Source organism: Xylocopa sonorina, chromosome 5 (assembly GCF_050948175.1).
Source record: "Xylocopa sonorina isolate GNS202 chromosome 5, iyXylSono1_principal, whole genome shotgun sequence".
NCBI classification, from domain to species: domain Eukaryota; kingdom Metazoa; phylum Arthropoda; class Insecta; order Hymenoptera; family Apidae; genus Xylocopa; species Xylocopa sonorina.
Genome location: NC_135197.1, coordinates 9,737,893 through 9,753,375, shown reverse-complemented (window position 1 = coordinate 9,753,375; position 15,483 = coordinate 9,737,893). Strand labels below are relative to the sequence as shown.

General features: G+C 47.6%; 1 protein-coding gene across 1 annotated transcript; it reads right to left on the bottom strand.

Annotated features, from left to right (window-relative positions):
* Positions 1–5,873: 5,873 nt before the first annotated feature.
* Hbn (aristaless related homeobox homeobrain) lies at positions 5,874–15,206 on the bottom strand. Its single transcript, XM_076895133.1, has 4 exons — positions 14,900–15,206; positions 10,563–10,852; positions 7,374–7,461; positions 5,874–6,693 (listed from the first exon to the last, which is right to left on the bottom strand). The coding sequence occupies exons 1-4, from the start codon at positions 14,970–14,972 to the stop codon at positions 6,230–6,232; spliced, it is 915 nt and encodes a 304-aa protein (XP_076751248.1). The 5' UTR covers positions 14,973–15,206; the 3' UTR covers positions 5,874–6,229.
* Positions 15,207–15,483: the final 277 nt, after the last annotated feature.

The window sequence follows — 15,483 nt, the reverse complement described above, 5'->3', positions numbered from 1 at the left end:
CGGTCGACGCTTCTTTTTTTATCCAGCACCGCTAATTATCCACCGAAATCCCCTTAAACGGCCATTAAACCCGCCCCTTGAACGCTCGTAAAAGCACTTTAGGGCTAAACGGATACGGAAACGGCGAGTTCTTGCCCGATGTTTCCTCCTCCTCGCCTCGCCTCGCCTTACTTTCGTTTCGGGACTGTTACGAGTTTGATAATCGCTACCAGCTTCTTACCAGAGATCGAGAATTCTTCGAGGACGAGGCGGTGATTTCCACGAGATCGATATGGACGCTGCGTTTCCTCGACCAACTAAATCGCGTTAGGACGACTTCGATTTTTTAATAGCCAGCTAAGTTTCATCGACGAGAAAACGATGGCCAATGAGTTGGCGACAGAAGAATCCGTGTTTCAAAGGGACGTTCAACTCTCTCGAAATGCTTTCCCCCGTAAAAAATAATCGAATGCATTAATTAAGCATCGTCACGTTTTACCCCGTAAAGGATCGACTGGGAAACACATGGTCTCGTTTATCGCCGGGCAACTCGACTTCTCCTACGCGATAATAACCGGGCATTGAAAAAGCCAGTGAATTTCTGCGCGATCTAAGGCCAACCGATAAAAAGTATGTACAACCGCGCGGCACAGATAATCAGCTTAATGTAATGTAATATTGCAGGCGATGCGGGAGACCGGGGAACGAATGGTTTATCAAAGTGTACCCGCAGCCTTTCGTGTCTCACGCTTTATTAGATTGCGCTCCGCGTCCGCTGGAAATTAATAGTACGATTAATTTATGACTGTAAAATACACCAAACTCCTTGTCCTCTTTCAGCAGGCTTTCCCCTCGAGCGGAGGATAAAGCGTGCCGTGTGAAATTTTGTCGTTAGACTCGTGAAACGTGTCCTCGATACATTTTTCCCTCCGTTGCGGTCTTTGATGAAAGAGTATCGATAGCAATTGGGTTAGTAATCAGGTAAAACAGTTACGAACGATGGAAAAAGTGGTTCGAGAGCCAGGGTCCGCGCGCCGTGATACACTTTGTCCCCGGTGTTTCTGAATTTCGTCGCGTTTAGACACCTTTCACCCCGTATGGGAGACGTCGGAGAACCCCCGATGCGCGTCGCGTACGTGCATGCCTTGATGCACCTTTTATCCCGCGAAAACCGCCTCATTCGAGAAAATTGATCGAGTGTGAAAGACCTCGTTCCACGATCCATTAGAATGCCGTGAGCTTTGATCTTTTCAACGAGCTGGAGCATCCGATCGGTCGGACCCTCCCCTCCCCCTTCTTTCACTTTTTCCTCCGTTCTATTTTTTGGTCACGAAAAGAGTCTTTGATGGAATCAACCTCGAACCTTTTTAAACTGGATCAGGGTGCAACCTTTTAGTGCATCTTGATTTAAGCTGGTAACTCCTTGCGGTCTTAATCGAGGCAAATTAATGGAGAACGAATTTATAGGGTGGCTTGTTCGATAATAGAATCTTTAAAATAATTATATAAAAGTATAAATTAAATAAAAGTATAAGCTAACGTTATATGTTATCTTCCAATCGTTTCAGAGCTTTTATACCTAGCGAATTTGAAAGTAAAAATGAAAGGCAGACTTGCGTGACCGGGAATGGGAAAAAAATATCCGTGGACCGTGCAGGTATCTCAATTTCCAGGGGTGCAGGCGTACACAGGGTGCTGACGATATCTGGCGTAAGCCTATCGGCGTAAAAGCCATTATTGTCGGTCACCCTTGGAGGGGCTGAAAAGGCGAAAGAGATCGGTGTCGGGGGTTGCAGGTCGTCGCCTTGCTGTGCCCAGATGCCTTCTAATGGCCTTAATGAAGTGTGTACGCACCGCCTGTATGGAGTTAGAACGCAACGATACTAATTTTTAAGCATAATCGTACACTCAGCTTCACAACGTGTGAACGAGAACGGTTCTGAAACGTCCGCGTCGACGGTTCCGGTTTCTGCGTCTTCGCGCGGAATTTCTTACGCCGCGGGTGTCCACGAACGTTCCATTGAGGTTTTGGGAATTACCTAGCCCTAAAACTTCCTCGTAATTGGCTGGTTTTTTTCTTCCTCTTTTTATTATTTGCCTTGTGTTTGCTCGCTCTCTCGTTCCGTCCCACTGGGATCCATCTGTCGGTGCGAATTTCGATCACGCGAAATCTTGAACACTTAACTCTAGTTAAATAACAGCAGTAACGCAATACGAATCTACTCGAGAAATTTCGCGAACAAAATGGCGCCTGTAAGACGCGTTCGTACGCACTCGAACAGTAATATCTTCGAAACTAGAAAATAATCCTGTAAGATTTTCCATAAGATACACGGGTAAACAATAGTCGTATCACCGTTGTTTCAGGTTGCATACCGTTTTCGTACAGCATCGCGCACTCATGATTCTGTTCCTGAGCGGCTCGGTGCTCTCTAACAGCTTGTATACGTGGATACAATTTAAGCATCACGAAGCCCCGCTAACGAGAGAAAAAATTGTTGCACCTTTCGAGGGAACACAAGCGACAATGTATTTTCCGTGGTTAAGTCGTTGAAGGAAACGCGAGGAATAGTTAACCGGTACGCTCTGCATATTCTTCAAAAGGAGAGGAAAAATGAAATAACTTTCATCGTGTTAGTTGAGAGGACATTGTATCGTCATTTCTGTAATATTGTATAGAAAAATTGTGCGACTCCTTTCATAGTTATCGCTTCAGGAGGAATATACGAACGTAAAAGAATGAGAAAATGGGATGGATGTTACCAAGGCACAAAAAGTTCGAGGATCAGTCATTAGTCCCCTCGAATTCGTAGCGGGTACAAGCAATTGTCAGAAAATACCGGAACAGGGTAGAATACATTGCCATGATACGAGCTATGCGGTTTTCAGCTTGCGTGCAACGAAGTTTACATTATCCGCTACAATTCTCGCTGAGGACAGGACAGTGCAATCAGTGGGAATCAGTTACTTAACGTCTGCTGGCTGTTATCAGGGAAGAAAAGGCGTCGAGAATAGGTAGTAATCTCGACGATGGAGGTTTATCACGGCAGATGGACTAATTGATGTCATTCAGGGTATCATTAATGCCGGTGTTCTTGGACGTGGTATCAGCGTAGCTAGTGATTTTCACAAGCGGAGAAATCTTTTCAGACCGCGCGCCACTTCTCCCGACTTTCCGCTTCTCAAGAACAGAGGAAGAGAGCGGGATGGAAAACACGAAAAAGGAAGCGGGAGGGATATAGAGAAAGGGCGACGAGGATAGGAGTAAAGGTAGAAAGAGAGAGAGTGAGGGGGTTGGGGGAGAGGGCGAGAGCAACGAAACGATCGTATGTGCAAGCATAGAAAAGAGAGGAAAGGAACGGGATAGGCATATTCGTGGGTGTCGAAGGCGGGAAAAGGGGGTAAAGGAAGAGAAGGAGGGGATGGAAGTATGAAGTGAGCATATTACTATTGAGAATAAGTACCTGGCTTCGAGATGGTGGCTGTGCTCGGGGGAGAAGGTGGAAGGGGCTGAAGTAACGGCACACGGGGGTGGTACGTCGGGGGTACAAATGGGGTGGTACAATGGGCACTAATGGATCTCAAGCCGCCGCGAGAGGCGCTGCTTTTAATCTAATTGTCCTTCGTAGCCGTCGCGATCGCGATCAGTGGTATTCAACTCTGATCCCTCGTTCATCCCCCACCCCCTTAAAACATATGATTACTCGGTGAAAAGAAGGGAAAGGAGGGAAGAGGAGAAGGTGGACACGCTCGTCGGCCTGCACGAAATATTTTCCGCGGCAGCGAGCTTCGAAACGAGCAGCGCGAACTTTCAATGCGACATTTAAACTCCACCGGATAATTAATGTTTATTAAATTCTTGTAATATGCGCCGTTTTAATACTTTCCGAATATTCCAAGTCTAGACCAAGTAATTCGCGACTTTTCGCAGCACGTATGTGTCGCAGAACATCGCGGTCCATCGTGCGTCACACGCGCGAAATGAAATTTTTCGGACGCTCATTGTTCCCCGTTTTATTCGTTTTAGTCCGAGGTGGAAATTTCTGATCGTGCCAGCGAGCGTTTCCAGAAAGTAAGTTTCGTCTCGCAGTCGCTTAACCCTCAGCGGCTATCGATGGCTAAGTGCATCGTATAGACACAGGTATAGGTGCGAATGCTTACGAATCGTGGCTATGAATGAGAGAAGGGTGAAAGTGGACTGGGAGCGTTTCTTTCTCCTTCTAGTGGTTCCATTTAGCGGAACTTTACAGCATTATGCGACACGGTCGTTCAGCTAAAACGCGAGGGGGGAAGGAATTTCGAAAGCACGCGAAGCGTGCTCCTTCTAATGTTGCGAATATAAAATGTCTGCGTGGTATGTCGAGTGTGGTACCCGCTCGTTCCTTCTACGTCCCGTCTTAAGCGTTTCCGTCCAAAATTCACCTCAAAACATTTCCACGTTGCGGTTGCAATCACACTTCCAGAAGTCGATACTGTCATTTGAGCACGATGATTCCTAAGTGGACGTCTGAGAATCTCTCCTGTAGCTGTGTCCCCAAGTTTCACCAATTACCCCTTATCTGATTACGTAGAATATGAACGCAAGCCTACGGTTCCAACACAAAGTGCAATAAAACGGAAGGAAAGGAATAAATAAGGCTAAAGTATGGTAACACAAAAGCACGGGCGGGGAACGCAAACTACAATGTTTCCTGCAAACCTGTGAGGTATTATCATGGCCGATCTTATCGGGGCACATCGATGACAATCGTCCCGGGGCAGGTGGCGCAATAATTACTTCCCCCCAGCGCGTTTGCTCCCTCGACGTCGCCACGGACTCGTTCAATAACGATAACGATAATTGTCGCGCGTCGGTGTCGTCGCTCCGCTCGTCGTCGTTACCGGAGATAAATTTCTGATAACGCGGATAAATTGGTTGGATTGTAATTGCCGTTGTGCGTGTTACACGGGATGATCGGAGCGTATATACCTGACCGGGGCACGTGGGAAGGCGAGCCGGGCAACGGTGCGAACGGGTAGCAACGATTAAACGCCGTCACCGTCGTCGATGTTTACAACCGAAAGAGTCCGTGGGAATGGAACCGACCCCGTTTTACGTAGACGAGGGCGGAGACCCCCAGAGCCAGCTGCCCCCGTCCGCTCCAGAATTCAGGAAATCGACGTAACCACACCGGCCACTGTGAAATCTTTTCGTGATTAATGATACGGAAGCGATTTTGTCGCGTGTTAACCGCGTTAATCGTGTTCTCGCAGAGGGAACGTTCTCCGGGTCTGAATCTGGCGAAAATATGTTCATTACATGTTATTTCGGGGTTGCAACTTCTTGATTCATTGTATCATCGAAGGGATGAAATGTTGCGTCGCTTGAAAAAGTGGTCTCTGGAAAAATTTTAGGGGATTTTTGATAAAGTTGATAAATCTTATTAGTGTTATATATTTCTCTCGATGTTATTAATTAGCTACATATTTACATGAAGGAAACTATGCGTGATCTATATATATATCTATATATATTTAAAATGCACATTTGCGTATAATACATTTATGTTACAAAAGTTGTTCATTCGCTAGTAGTTTGTGTCTGTCGTTTCCACTGTGCTTTACGGAAAACCAACTTGTACAACTGATATTTCAAACATTTGCGGTTCGTTAGTACTTGCGGAAAGTATCTGGAACAGCTCTGTGATTTTAAGGAAAATTACCACCAGTTCGTTTAGTAAAAGGTACCAAAATTCGACAATTCTCAAAACCTCACAGCTGTCCTCAACTTCACTATTCGTTAAACAATAACAGCATCATCGTATTTACTGTCGATCACTAATTACCATGAAGAAAAACAGGGATGTTACTAACAAAAAATGCCGAACGATCGGCAACTTGAACTAAAGGGAACACCTCGAACCGTCATTAAACCGCCAGCGGTTTCAACAACACCTTCCCCATCGTCAACGCGAAACAAATGTCTGTATCGAATGTCCCCACAGACTAGCTTGTTGCGTTTTGTTCAACACGCGAGTGATCGCAACGGAATTCTTCGAGTTCCACCCCTAAATCCTACCCCCGAACCATTCATACCTCCACTTCGCCGTTGAATCCACCCCCATTGTTCCACCCCAGAATTGAAGGCATCAGTCTATCAGTTTCAGACTCCGTGCACCCTTAACATCCTCCCAAGAACATCAAGTCCGCCCATCATCCAGCGTCCTTCGTATTTACACCGGCTCGTAGATACAGGTTCGAGCTTGCACAGTTAATTATCCACCTTGCGTAGAACCTCCTCTGCCTTGACTCTGAGCACCTCGGCGCTCTGCCTCCTGATCTCGTCGTCGGACGACGCCGAGTCCTCCTCCTTGTCGTGCTTCGAGCTGAGATTCTGCGGCAGACTCTGCACGCCCAGGTTCAAAGGGTGCCCGGGTATGTGACTTCCGAGCGTGTGCCCGTTCACGTTGTTGTGGTTCAGGGACGAGGCGGGGTTCAGCCCGACCGGAAGGACCGTGCTCAGCGACGCCAGGTTCTGCGGGAGGGGCAGCCCGATGTACTGCGACAGGATCGCGTGCAACGGGGGCAGCTTGGGCGCGCTGGCTGGCCAAGGCGGTGGGAACACCGGCGGGATGAACCAGGGAAAGGCACCCGCTGGTCCTCCCGATGGATCCGCACCTGGCATACCGCCGGCGGTTTGGAGCAGGCGGGCGTGAAGGGACAGCTCGTTGACACCTGCAATCACACCGTTTTCGCAGGGATTTTAGCTCGTTGCTCCAAGTTTTTCGACCGCCACGGGGGTTGTTTCGGGTGAATTAGCATCTCGCGATCCAACTGCGTCTTTGTTCGATCGTTTGTCCAGGATCAATTGGCCGTTCAATGTTCAACTACGGAGGAGTGGCTCTGATCGTGGCGTTTGTTCTATCTGTTGTTTTATGTACCTCGGTTCCAGACTTGCTCCGCTGCGTTGGTTGTTTCAGACAGATCGGACGGGACTCGAGAGTTGTGGTGTGTGATTCGAGGACGGAAATAGTGGCCTTGAACGATCAATTGATTTTGGACAAAGAACATGCGACGATTTATTATCATCTTTCCTCGTTGAGAAATTCGTTGAGGGAAATACACGGCCGATCCTATGATCGTTAGTCGTGTTGAAAAAAAAATGCGCAGAGCACTCCGATCGGACTCGTGAAGAATTGAACCCCGAAGCTTCTGTCGCGCATCGTTCGCGTGTGATTGCCACGATGGCCGACACTGAAATTAGATGTAATTGGCGCCGATTGCATCTACCCTTCCCAACTTTCCTCGCGACTCGCCTTGTCGCATATTAACAAGCAGACCGCGCGTTTCGCTTCTGTCGCAGTCTTGCTGAAAAAATCGAAAGGGAGTTGCCCTCAAATCGAACTTACACTTACCACTTTGCTCCACGTGCATGAAACTGGTGTCTCTGCCCAGCACTTTCTCCTTCTTACGCCACTTCGCGCGGCGATTTTGGAACCAAACCTGTACACACAAAAGCAACAAATGTTAAGTTGCACGAAGTTGAACATACCGAAACGAGTATGACAGATGGAATTATTGGAATCCACTGTGCTTTAAGTGGTATAAACGAGTCTGACTTTTATTTGAGAACAGTCGCGTAATTTTCACAACCCTCTCTCTCTCTCTTTCTCTCTTTGTACTGGATCAAGGGAAATTGTTTCTTAGAAGAAAATACGGGAACGATGCATGAGAACCCCAGGCGGCCGTATCAGAACCAGCAGCAACAAAAGCTTGCTCTCGAGGTTGATTAAGCTAATTGTTAACAATTATCCTGATTTCCTCCGTACCCACGAGTGGCAGCAACCCCTGCCCTCACCCCTCGCGGCATCCCTTCGAAAGCACGCCGTTCTACCGCTGGCCCCGTTGCCATATAAATGCTTTCGCTTTCCGCCTGAGCTGCTGTGATTTTTCGTGGCCACCGGCAGAACCCCCGCGAAACAGACAGAGAACGAGGGCGATTGCGTTTTACATCCTACCTCTATTGTCCAGGAAATCCAGTGCTTTTCAGTCGGCGACGTTCGTCGCCATCGACCCGATACGCGTTGATCGTTCGACGGCGCTTCTTCTCAAACTACTTTTAAGGTTTCTCGAGATTACTTCCAAGAATGATTCGATGAGAGTCGTTTGAAATAATTGGAGAGCGTTAAATATGGATGGTAATGCGATAAAAAAAAAAAAAAAAAGTAAAGAGACCGGAGTCGTAATTAACGAGTGTAACACTTTAAATCGGTCGAAAGATTTCGAAAGAGAAATTAGTAATATCGTTGCGAAAGTTGTAAATCGAGAGAAGTTTCGAAAGTGACTGGGGACGGGTTCAGGTTGAACGAAGGAGGAGTCAGAAGGGAAAGAGGCGAGCGTCGCGAGGCCGGAGCAGGCAATTCAATTGCCTAATTGCTGTTAATTATTTAATCGTTCCTGAATACCCCGCTAACGCCTAAGTGCTCGCAAACCTTGCAGCGCGTCGTTTAACCGACCCAACGCGAACCCGAAAGTTTGAATCCCCCCGTCTCGGTCCGCACAATCTCGGTGTAACGTTTCCACCGCCGTCACCACCGCAAATTTCCTGCCGACGCTCTCTTACTTGTTGAAAGTACAGAGACAACATTTTTCCTGCGACCTCAAAAATTCCGCTCGCACGTCCAATCGCAAATCTCTCACGATCGACTAGTTCTTACAAGCGTAAAGATGTAAACTAAACGAATTACCATATCCGAGGTGTTATCGATTCGCACGACGAGTTAACTCGTCGCAAGCTTGTTAATCGACCCACAAAATTCCCGATCCCTCACCGATCCGCCGAAAACGGAGCGTCTTCTGTTCCAACCGCGGCGGGAATCGAAAGTCTCTCCCCCGAATTAAAACGTAAACGCCGCGGCAAAAAGGCGAACGCGAGAGGGGCGGACGATGCGCGTCGCGGCGCGTCCGCCACGCGGTGGAATAGGAAGCGGGCAGAAACGATTCGCGATTCCATTACCATCGGGTCCGATCGACGATCGAACACGATACATCGGCCGGCTATTAATACCGAAAAATGGGTAATTTCGCATCTGGAATTGAGGGCGGCGGGGGAGGAGGAGTAGCGGAGGATTTCCTAGATTGAAATAAAGTGGCCGTGGCACCACTGCGCCGCGGCGGATCATTTAGCGGTTTTGTCGAGCGACGGCCAATTGCCGGCATTGTCGCTTGGCTGTACCACAATGGGCCAATCGGAATGCTCTCTGTCTCTTTTCTACTGCACGCCACCCTTCGACGACGGCACCATCCACGACCCTTCTCTATACTCTACATGTACACAGGCGTATACACACACGCGCGTCTACATCTCTGTGTATATATAGAGATATATACATATACATGTATACATATTATGTACATGGTGCTCTTTCTTGCTCTCTTCCCCCCTCGCCCGCGATCAACCCCTTCTTCCGTTCCGCTCCGGATTCGCTGTTTCGCTCTATCAGCCGGTTCTACTCGTCGTTTCCTCGTCACACGTGCACACGAGGGTGTCAGGATGGTTACGCTAATCGAGTAACCGATTTCCATCCATGGAAAAGTCATAATTTATGGGACCACCGCCAATACCCCGGTCCAACCCCTTCTGCTCGTCGTCGTCGAACTCCCGGCCGTTAGTTGTCGTCGTGCACCGTGTCCACGTTACGTAACCAGTGCTCGTTTCGTGCACGATTAAGTGATAATGCGGGTGATCTCGTTGGCTGATATTTATCGCGGTCCTGATCGAGTTAACAGAGGCGCAGTGCCTTCAATCGAGGAGTTTTTAAAGTAACGGCGAACGAAAGATACTTTTCAAGCCAAATTTTATCTCCACCGGGCGTTAACATCTGGATTATTAAATATCGCAATGATACACTGAAATGTTTCAGACGATTAGGAGATACATTGTATAAAACTTGAAACTGTGCGCGTAAATCTGCTTTCCCTCCTTCTCACCTATCTGTTCGCCTTTTTATTATAGTCTCTTTATCCGCTGACGTCAAAATACATGCAGCTGGTGCTCTCTCACGACCGTTAAAAGCCACGGATGGAAAATAATTTCAAAGCAGATTTACAACGACCCCATACACTGTGCGCCGTTCGACTGGCATGTACGAAAATAATCCGTGTAGCGTGAGCACGGCCCGGCGCGTCCTTCGCGAAATTACAGACGTCGATGAGGAGCGGCAGATTTTCGGTACAATAGTATGTAATTAGTTAAGAGGCCCATACCGGGGTTGCGATTCATTCAGCGACGACTTTGAGAGTTCAGACATCAAGCACGAAAAGCCCTCATGCGAGGCTTTGAAGTCAATTCCGAGGATCTTCGGTAAGCACAATTTCACTGCGGCTCCAACTAATACAGAATCAAGAATCGCGGAATGCTACGCTTATTTCAAGACACTTCCGTTTCAGGTCACGAGTAAACAATGCATATTTTCAATCCCACGTTAATTATGCCACTGCCATCTCATAATTAATTTGTTTTAATCGCCTCCTTTGTAGATGAATGTCAATCGTTGGGAACGAACGAAGAAGATAATCGGTTCCGATTAAGTAATTGAACTCACCTGCACCCTTGCCTCGGACAGATCCAACCGCATCGCGAGCTCCTCCCTGGTGAACACATCTGGATACTGCGTGTTCCCAAAGGCCTTTTCGAGCTCGTGCAACTGATAAGTGGTAAAAGTAGTACGGGATCGGCGAACCTTCCGTGGCCTGTCCGATTCTCCCAGATTTAACCGATCCGACTCTCCCAGGTTTAAGGGATCGTGCAGGGCGTCGTTTATCTGATGGTCACTCAAGTGGCCGAGTTCCGTGTCTCCGGCGTCGCCAATGGCATCGGACGAAGTCGCGTGATCTGGAAACAAGCAAGGGAAGAATAACTCATTTCGCGTTCTCATCATTCGTTAAATCAAAATGTTTCACTGTTCTCTCTAACTCGCGCATTTACCATTCATCGAAATTACTGGAGAAAGATTGCGCTCGCGCTTGTTTTTCAACGATCTTCGTTGGTGAGTTTCGAGTTTATTGCCCGTTGACGAAAGTAAAGGCGTCAAAGGCCAATCGACAAGAAAACACCGTGGTGGTGCACGCGACACCGTGTCCGCTCTTAAAATCGTTAACGATACCCGATACCGATATCCCGCAGGATGGATCGCGGGCACAGAGAGAGGCAGCGAGAAAGAGACGGACAGGTGGAGAGTGACACGGACAGAAACACGAGCCGGTAGTGTTAAAGGACCGCGAGCGCGTATTGAAGTTCGGATAGATACGCGGTATCAAACGATCGCGCGGGCCTTCGATACTTGAACGGAAGAGAGGTTCGGGGCGATTAAGCGAAATCGTCCGCGCTGCCAAAACGGAATTGACGTTTCGCTGATATACACAAGCGGCTAGGAACAGCGGCACAGAGGAGGGTTTGGAGATGCTGCGGGGCCGGTGTGGGTGCAATTTCATTTTTAAGCCGCACAACGGCCGGCGCCGATATGTACGCCCGATACGCCGATCATGTCCGATCGGCGGATTTGCCAATTTTAAGCCTCACCCGGCGCTTCATTTTTTGTACATCCGCCTATATATGAAATATGACGCATCGATGCGAGCCTGTACATTATACGTACACGCTCGATAGTACTTAAAAACCGTTGCCGTCAGTGATTAGCAAATATCACGAGTGCATGTCGTACACGGTGCGCACCACCGTACCAGCTACCTCCCTCCTCTCTGCTCGAACACCCTTGTGCCACGGCTGCAACCCCTTGCGAGCAGTAAACGCACAACACACGCGCTCGTTTCTTTAACCCCCTGCCTCTCTTTCTCCCTCTAACTTTTATTGCCATTGTCGCTTTTTTTTCGCGTTCATTCCGTCTCGACTTTTCTATGACGCATCGACATAGGCCGGGCTTAAAGAGCTCATTAGAGTAAAGCGCACGCAAAATGCAGACTCTTTTTCCATACAACTGTACGAGGTGGGGCGAGAAAGATACCTATCTGTATATAATACTCGCGAGGTGTGCGTCGGTAACACGTTAGTTAGCTCGCGAGAATGAACGGCGGCCAGATAAGACGTTGAGAGAATTCCATCGACTTTTAACGCAGTTCAACGTTACTTTTTTTCATTTTAACGGGAATACTTTTTTCATCCTTCCTTTACAGAGGATAAACTAATTTATAAGATGATGACACTGTCGCCGTGAAATCGAAAGTAGTTTCAAGTACGCCGCTGGAATTTCTCACGCGATGCTTCCATCTAATTAGCGGGTGTGATGCTTTTGATTTCACCGTGAATCGGGATCGATCGCGAAATTAGATAACAACGCGATAATAGCCACGAGCATTGGCTTAGAAAGTTTCAATATGTGTCTCACCCCCGTGCACCGCATCCATCTCATCCCCTTACACACGTTTGCTTCAACTAATTAGACACGCATTTACTACTCGCGCGTAATAACGTTAATCCTACTTTTCGGTACCGCTCTAACCGGCAGTTGTTGTGGATTGCGAACGATGCGAATTGTTCGAACCGGCACGCATGTCGGCTACGCGCGGTGCGATCGAGCAAGAGCGAAAATCAGAGTTGGAGAGAGAGAGAGAGAGAGATAGAGAACTAGAGAGGCGAGTATATGCGTGCACACGCACGTACGCGCGCACGTAATCGCACTAACATTTACGCAAACAACGCACGGATAATCCACGGTGAATAGAGAGATTTTTATGTTTTCATGCTAGGGCACAATGGGGCACCCACTTGATGCCTAACTCTCTGCTGCTTTTTATTAAATCTACGACCCGCTGATAGGGGTTTGCGTCAGGGAGGGTGGGCCTCTAAAGGCAGTCCGCGGCGCGAAATTAAAGATTTATTTACCGTGCCGGATGACCACATGCCCCGATCTTTTTTTTACAGCCTGTACTCGTCCCGCTGATTTATCGTTTTATCACGATTCCTTAAGTTCTCATTAGTCCTTCGACAAGTCCCGAAGAAACCTAAGCCAAACTGAAACGAATCGAAGGGAGAAGATTTGATTTACCAATGGTATCGTTAACGAATAAGTTCTATCGGGGATCCGCGACAGCAAACGTGTCAAGCCACAAGTGATAACCGGCGAATAGTATGAATGGACACTCGATGGACGGCTATTGTCAGACGCATTAATTATGTTAGACGACGGTACGATCGAAATCCGCAAACACATCCTGATTTCTGCACGCCACAATCGGGGCGGGCCAATAATCGGCCCACCTGTACACAGTGACCGTCGACTGTACTTGCACGTCTACGTGTAACATGATATGTAGGTAACAAACTGGCGACGTATGAAAATTCGATCTGATTGAACGGTAATTAATAATTAATCGAGGACGGTGAAAAGAACGAAGGGGCGAGGAGTCGGATCGCGGCAACCATTGTGCTCGCTTTATTTCCGGTCGGCGTTGAATGAGACTGGCAACGAGTTCAGGATAACACGTGCTGCGTCTTCCTGAACAAAATATACTTCGCTGGAACGGATTACACAAGGTCCGGCTTTACGCTGAAAATCTAATAAAATCCTTAAGAGGGTTTACGGGTAATACGTTCGCCGCTAAACTGGTCCGTATAATCCTTTACGGAGCAAAAAATCACCGTACCACGGAGTATCTTCGCGGAAATTTAATAAGTGTAGCTTTACGTGGGTTGATTAATCTTTTATGACGCATCGTAGGGGCGTACGGTCGAGTTAAAATCGTGGGATAATATTAAAAAAGAAGAAGAAAAAAAAATTGGCGGGACTACTTTTACACGGAGAACACGACTGGGTAAATGCTTTATACTTTTGTAATTCGAAAAGGGCAAATCCTTTCTTTGTAACGTGTTGGTCGTTACGTCACGTTTTAAAGCGCTCTTTGATGTCGTGCCGGGGTGCAGTATACCTATAGAAACGTCATAATTTATCGCGAAACAGTCGGTAGCGGCGGTAGCACGTGGCGCGAACCGGGAATTAGCGACGTTACACGTAATCGTGGTTTCTTGAGAAATCCATTGTTGGGATATTTTAATGAAATAATTGCGTGTTCGTGCGTTTGCACAGCACCCGCGGAAAATGGGCTCGCAAACAACCGTGCATATGCATCGACGCCGCTCTAGTGTTGCGTGTTATAAGTCACGTCGTAAATTTACATCGTGCTGATCGTCGCCACTGATTCGAACCTCGACCTAATTAGCCTTTTAAAACGCTCACGGCAATTAAGTAATGCACGCGTAACGAGCCAGTCGCGAACGAAAAGGAGGCATTTTTAATGCGACGATTAACGAGCGTGCGTTCCTACGAGTTGTGAAAAATAAAGTAAATTATAGGGACCATTAAGAAGATCAACGGGCCGATCGACGTGGCCGATTTTGAAAATCGGAAAAACGCCATTTGCTAAATTACCATACAATTACGACGCCTATCTGATACGGTGGTCGATGGGTTAAAATAGATAACCCACTTTGTTTCAGTTAGATGGAAACTTTTATTTTTTTTTCTTTTTCTATCTCAATCGCCGCTGGATCGATGCGATAGCAATAAAATGTTGGTAAATGAGACCTTAGTTTACTTAACGATATTAGATACTAGATAATAATGCAATATTGCACGACAAGTTTATCGACGATGCGCGGATGTTTCGCAAGCGAAGAAATAGAAACGCGTAGGCTGCGATTGCGAATGCTCATCCTCTAAACGCGATGTGTATTGTATTTTAGAAATCATAATTACGTTTCGAATTGAGAAAATTACTTGGCGAGCCTTTGGTTAAATTTGTTCGAGCCAATTTCCAACAACGACGAATCAACCGCGCAACCCTCCCGTTAAACGGATACCTTTCTTTCACACTATCCACGAAAAAGAAAGAAACACTAGGGGGGAAATAGAAAAGAAGATCTTACCATCATCCTTCGCGTGTCCCAATATCTGATCGATGCTGTACACGTTCCTCTTCTGATTGTAAGTTTGCGCCATGCTTCTTCGCTGCAACGTCGCCGGAAATCACTGTTGGAACCGTGTCGCAGGGTAACCGGAAACGGCGTTCAGTTGTTCACGACAATTCACTGGCGAGGGATTCCCTCTCATCGGTGATAACCGATCAAGAAAATCGTATTTCCCGCTGTCGCTCGCGTACAGATGGAGCTCCGCGGGAGTAGGTACGTTCTTTTGGCGCGAGCAAAAGGCGAGAGAGAAAAGACGTTCTCTCTCTCTCTCTCTCTATCTCTCGACGAGATTAAAAATACGCGCGTGAAGAGAAACCAGCGAAAACGGATATCGATAGGTGATAAAACGACGTGCGTACGGGAAGAGAGCAAGAGAAAGGTCGACGGAGCGTCGATGTTCCACGCGACTCTCTCTGGCTTCGGAAAGAAAATGCGTCAATCGACGGCGCACCACGAACTGGCTCGACGGACATGAAAGCAGCCCTTAATATCGCATACAGCCGCCCCACCTCGCAACCCCTAACACCGCCATATTAGCCTCC

Bases quoted from the DNA above. Each gene is read 5' to 3' on its own strand.
- Hbn (XM_076895133.1), bottom strand. From the start codon at position 14,972: ATGGCGCAAACTTACAATCAGAAGAGGAACGTGTACAGCATCGATCAG. The intron at 10,853-14,899 runs GTAAGATCTTCT...GCTTGTTTCCAG, and splicing joins GGGACACGCGAAGGATGATG to ATCACGCGACTTCGTCCGAT. The intron at 6,694-7,373 runs GTAAGTGTAAGT...GTGTGATTGCAG, and splicing joins CATGCACGTGGAGCAAAGTG to GTGTCAACGAGCTGTCCCTT.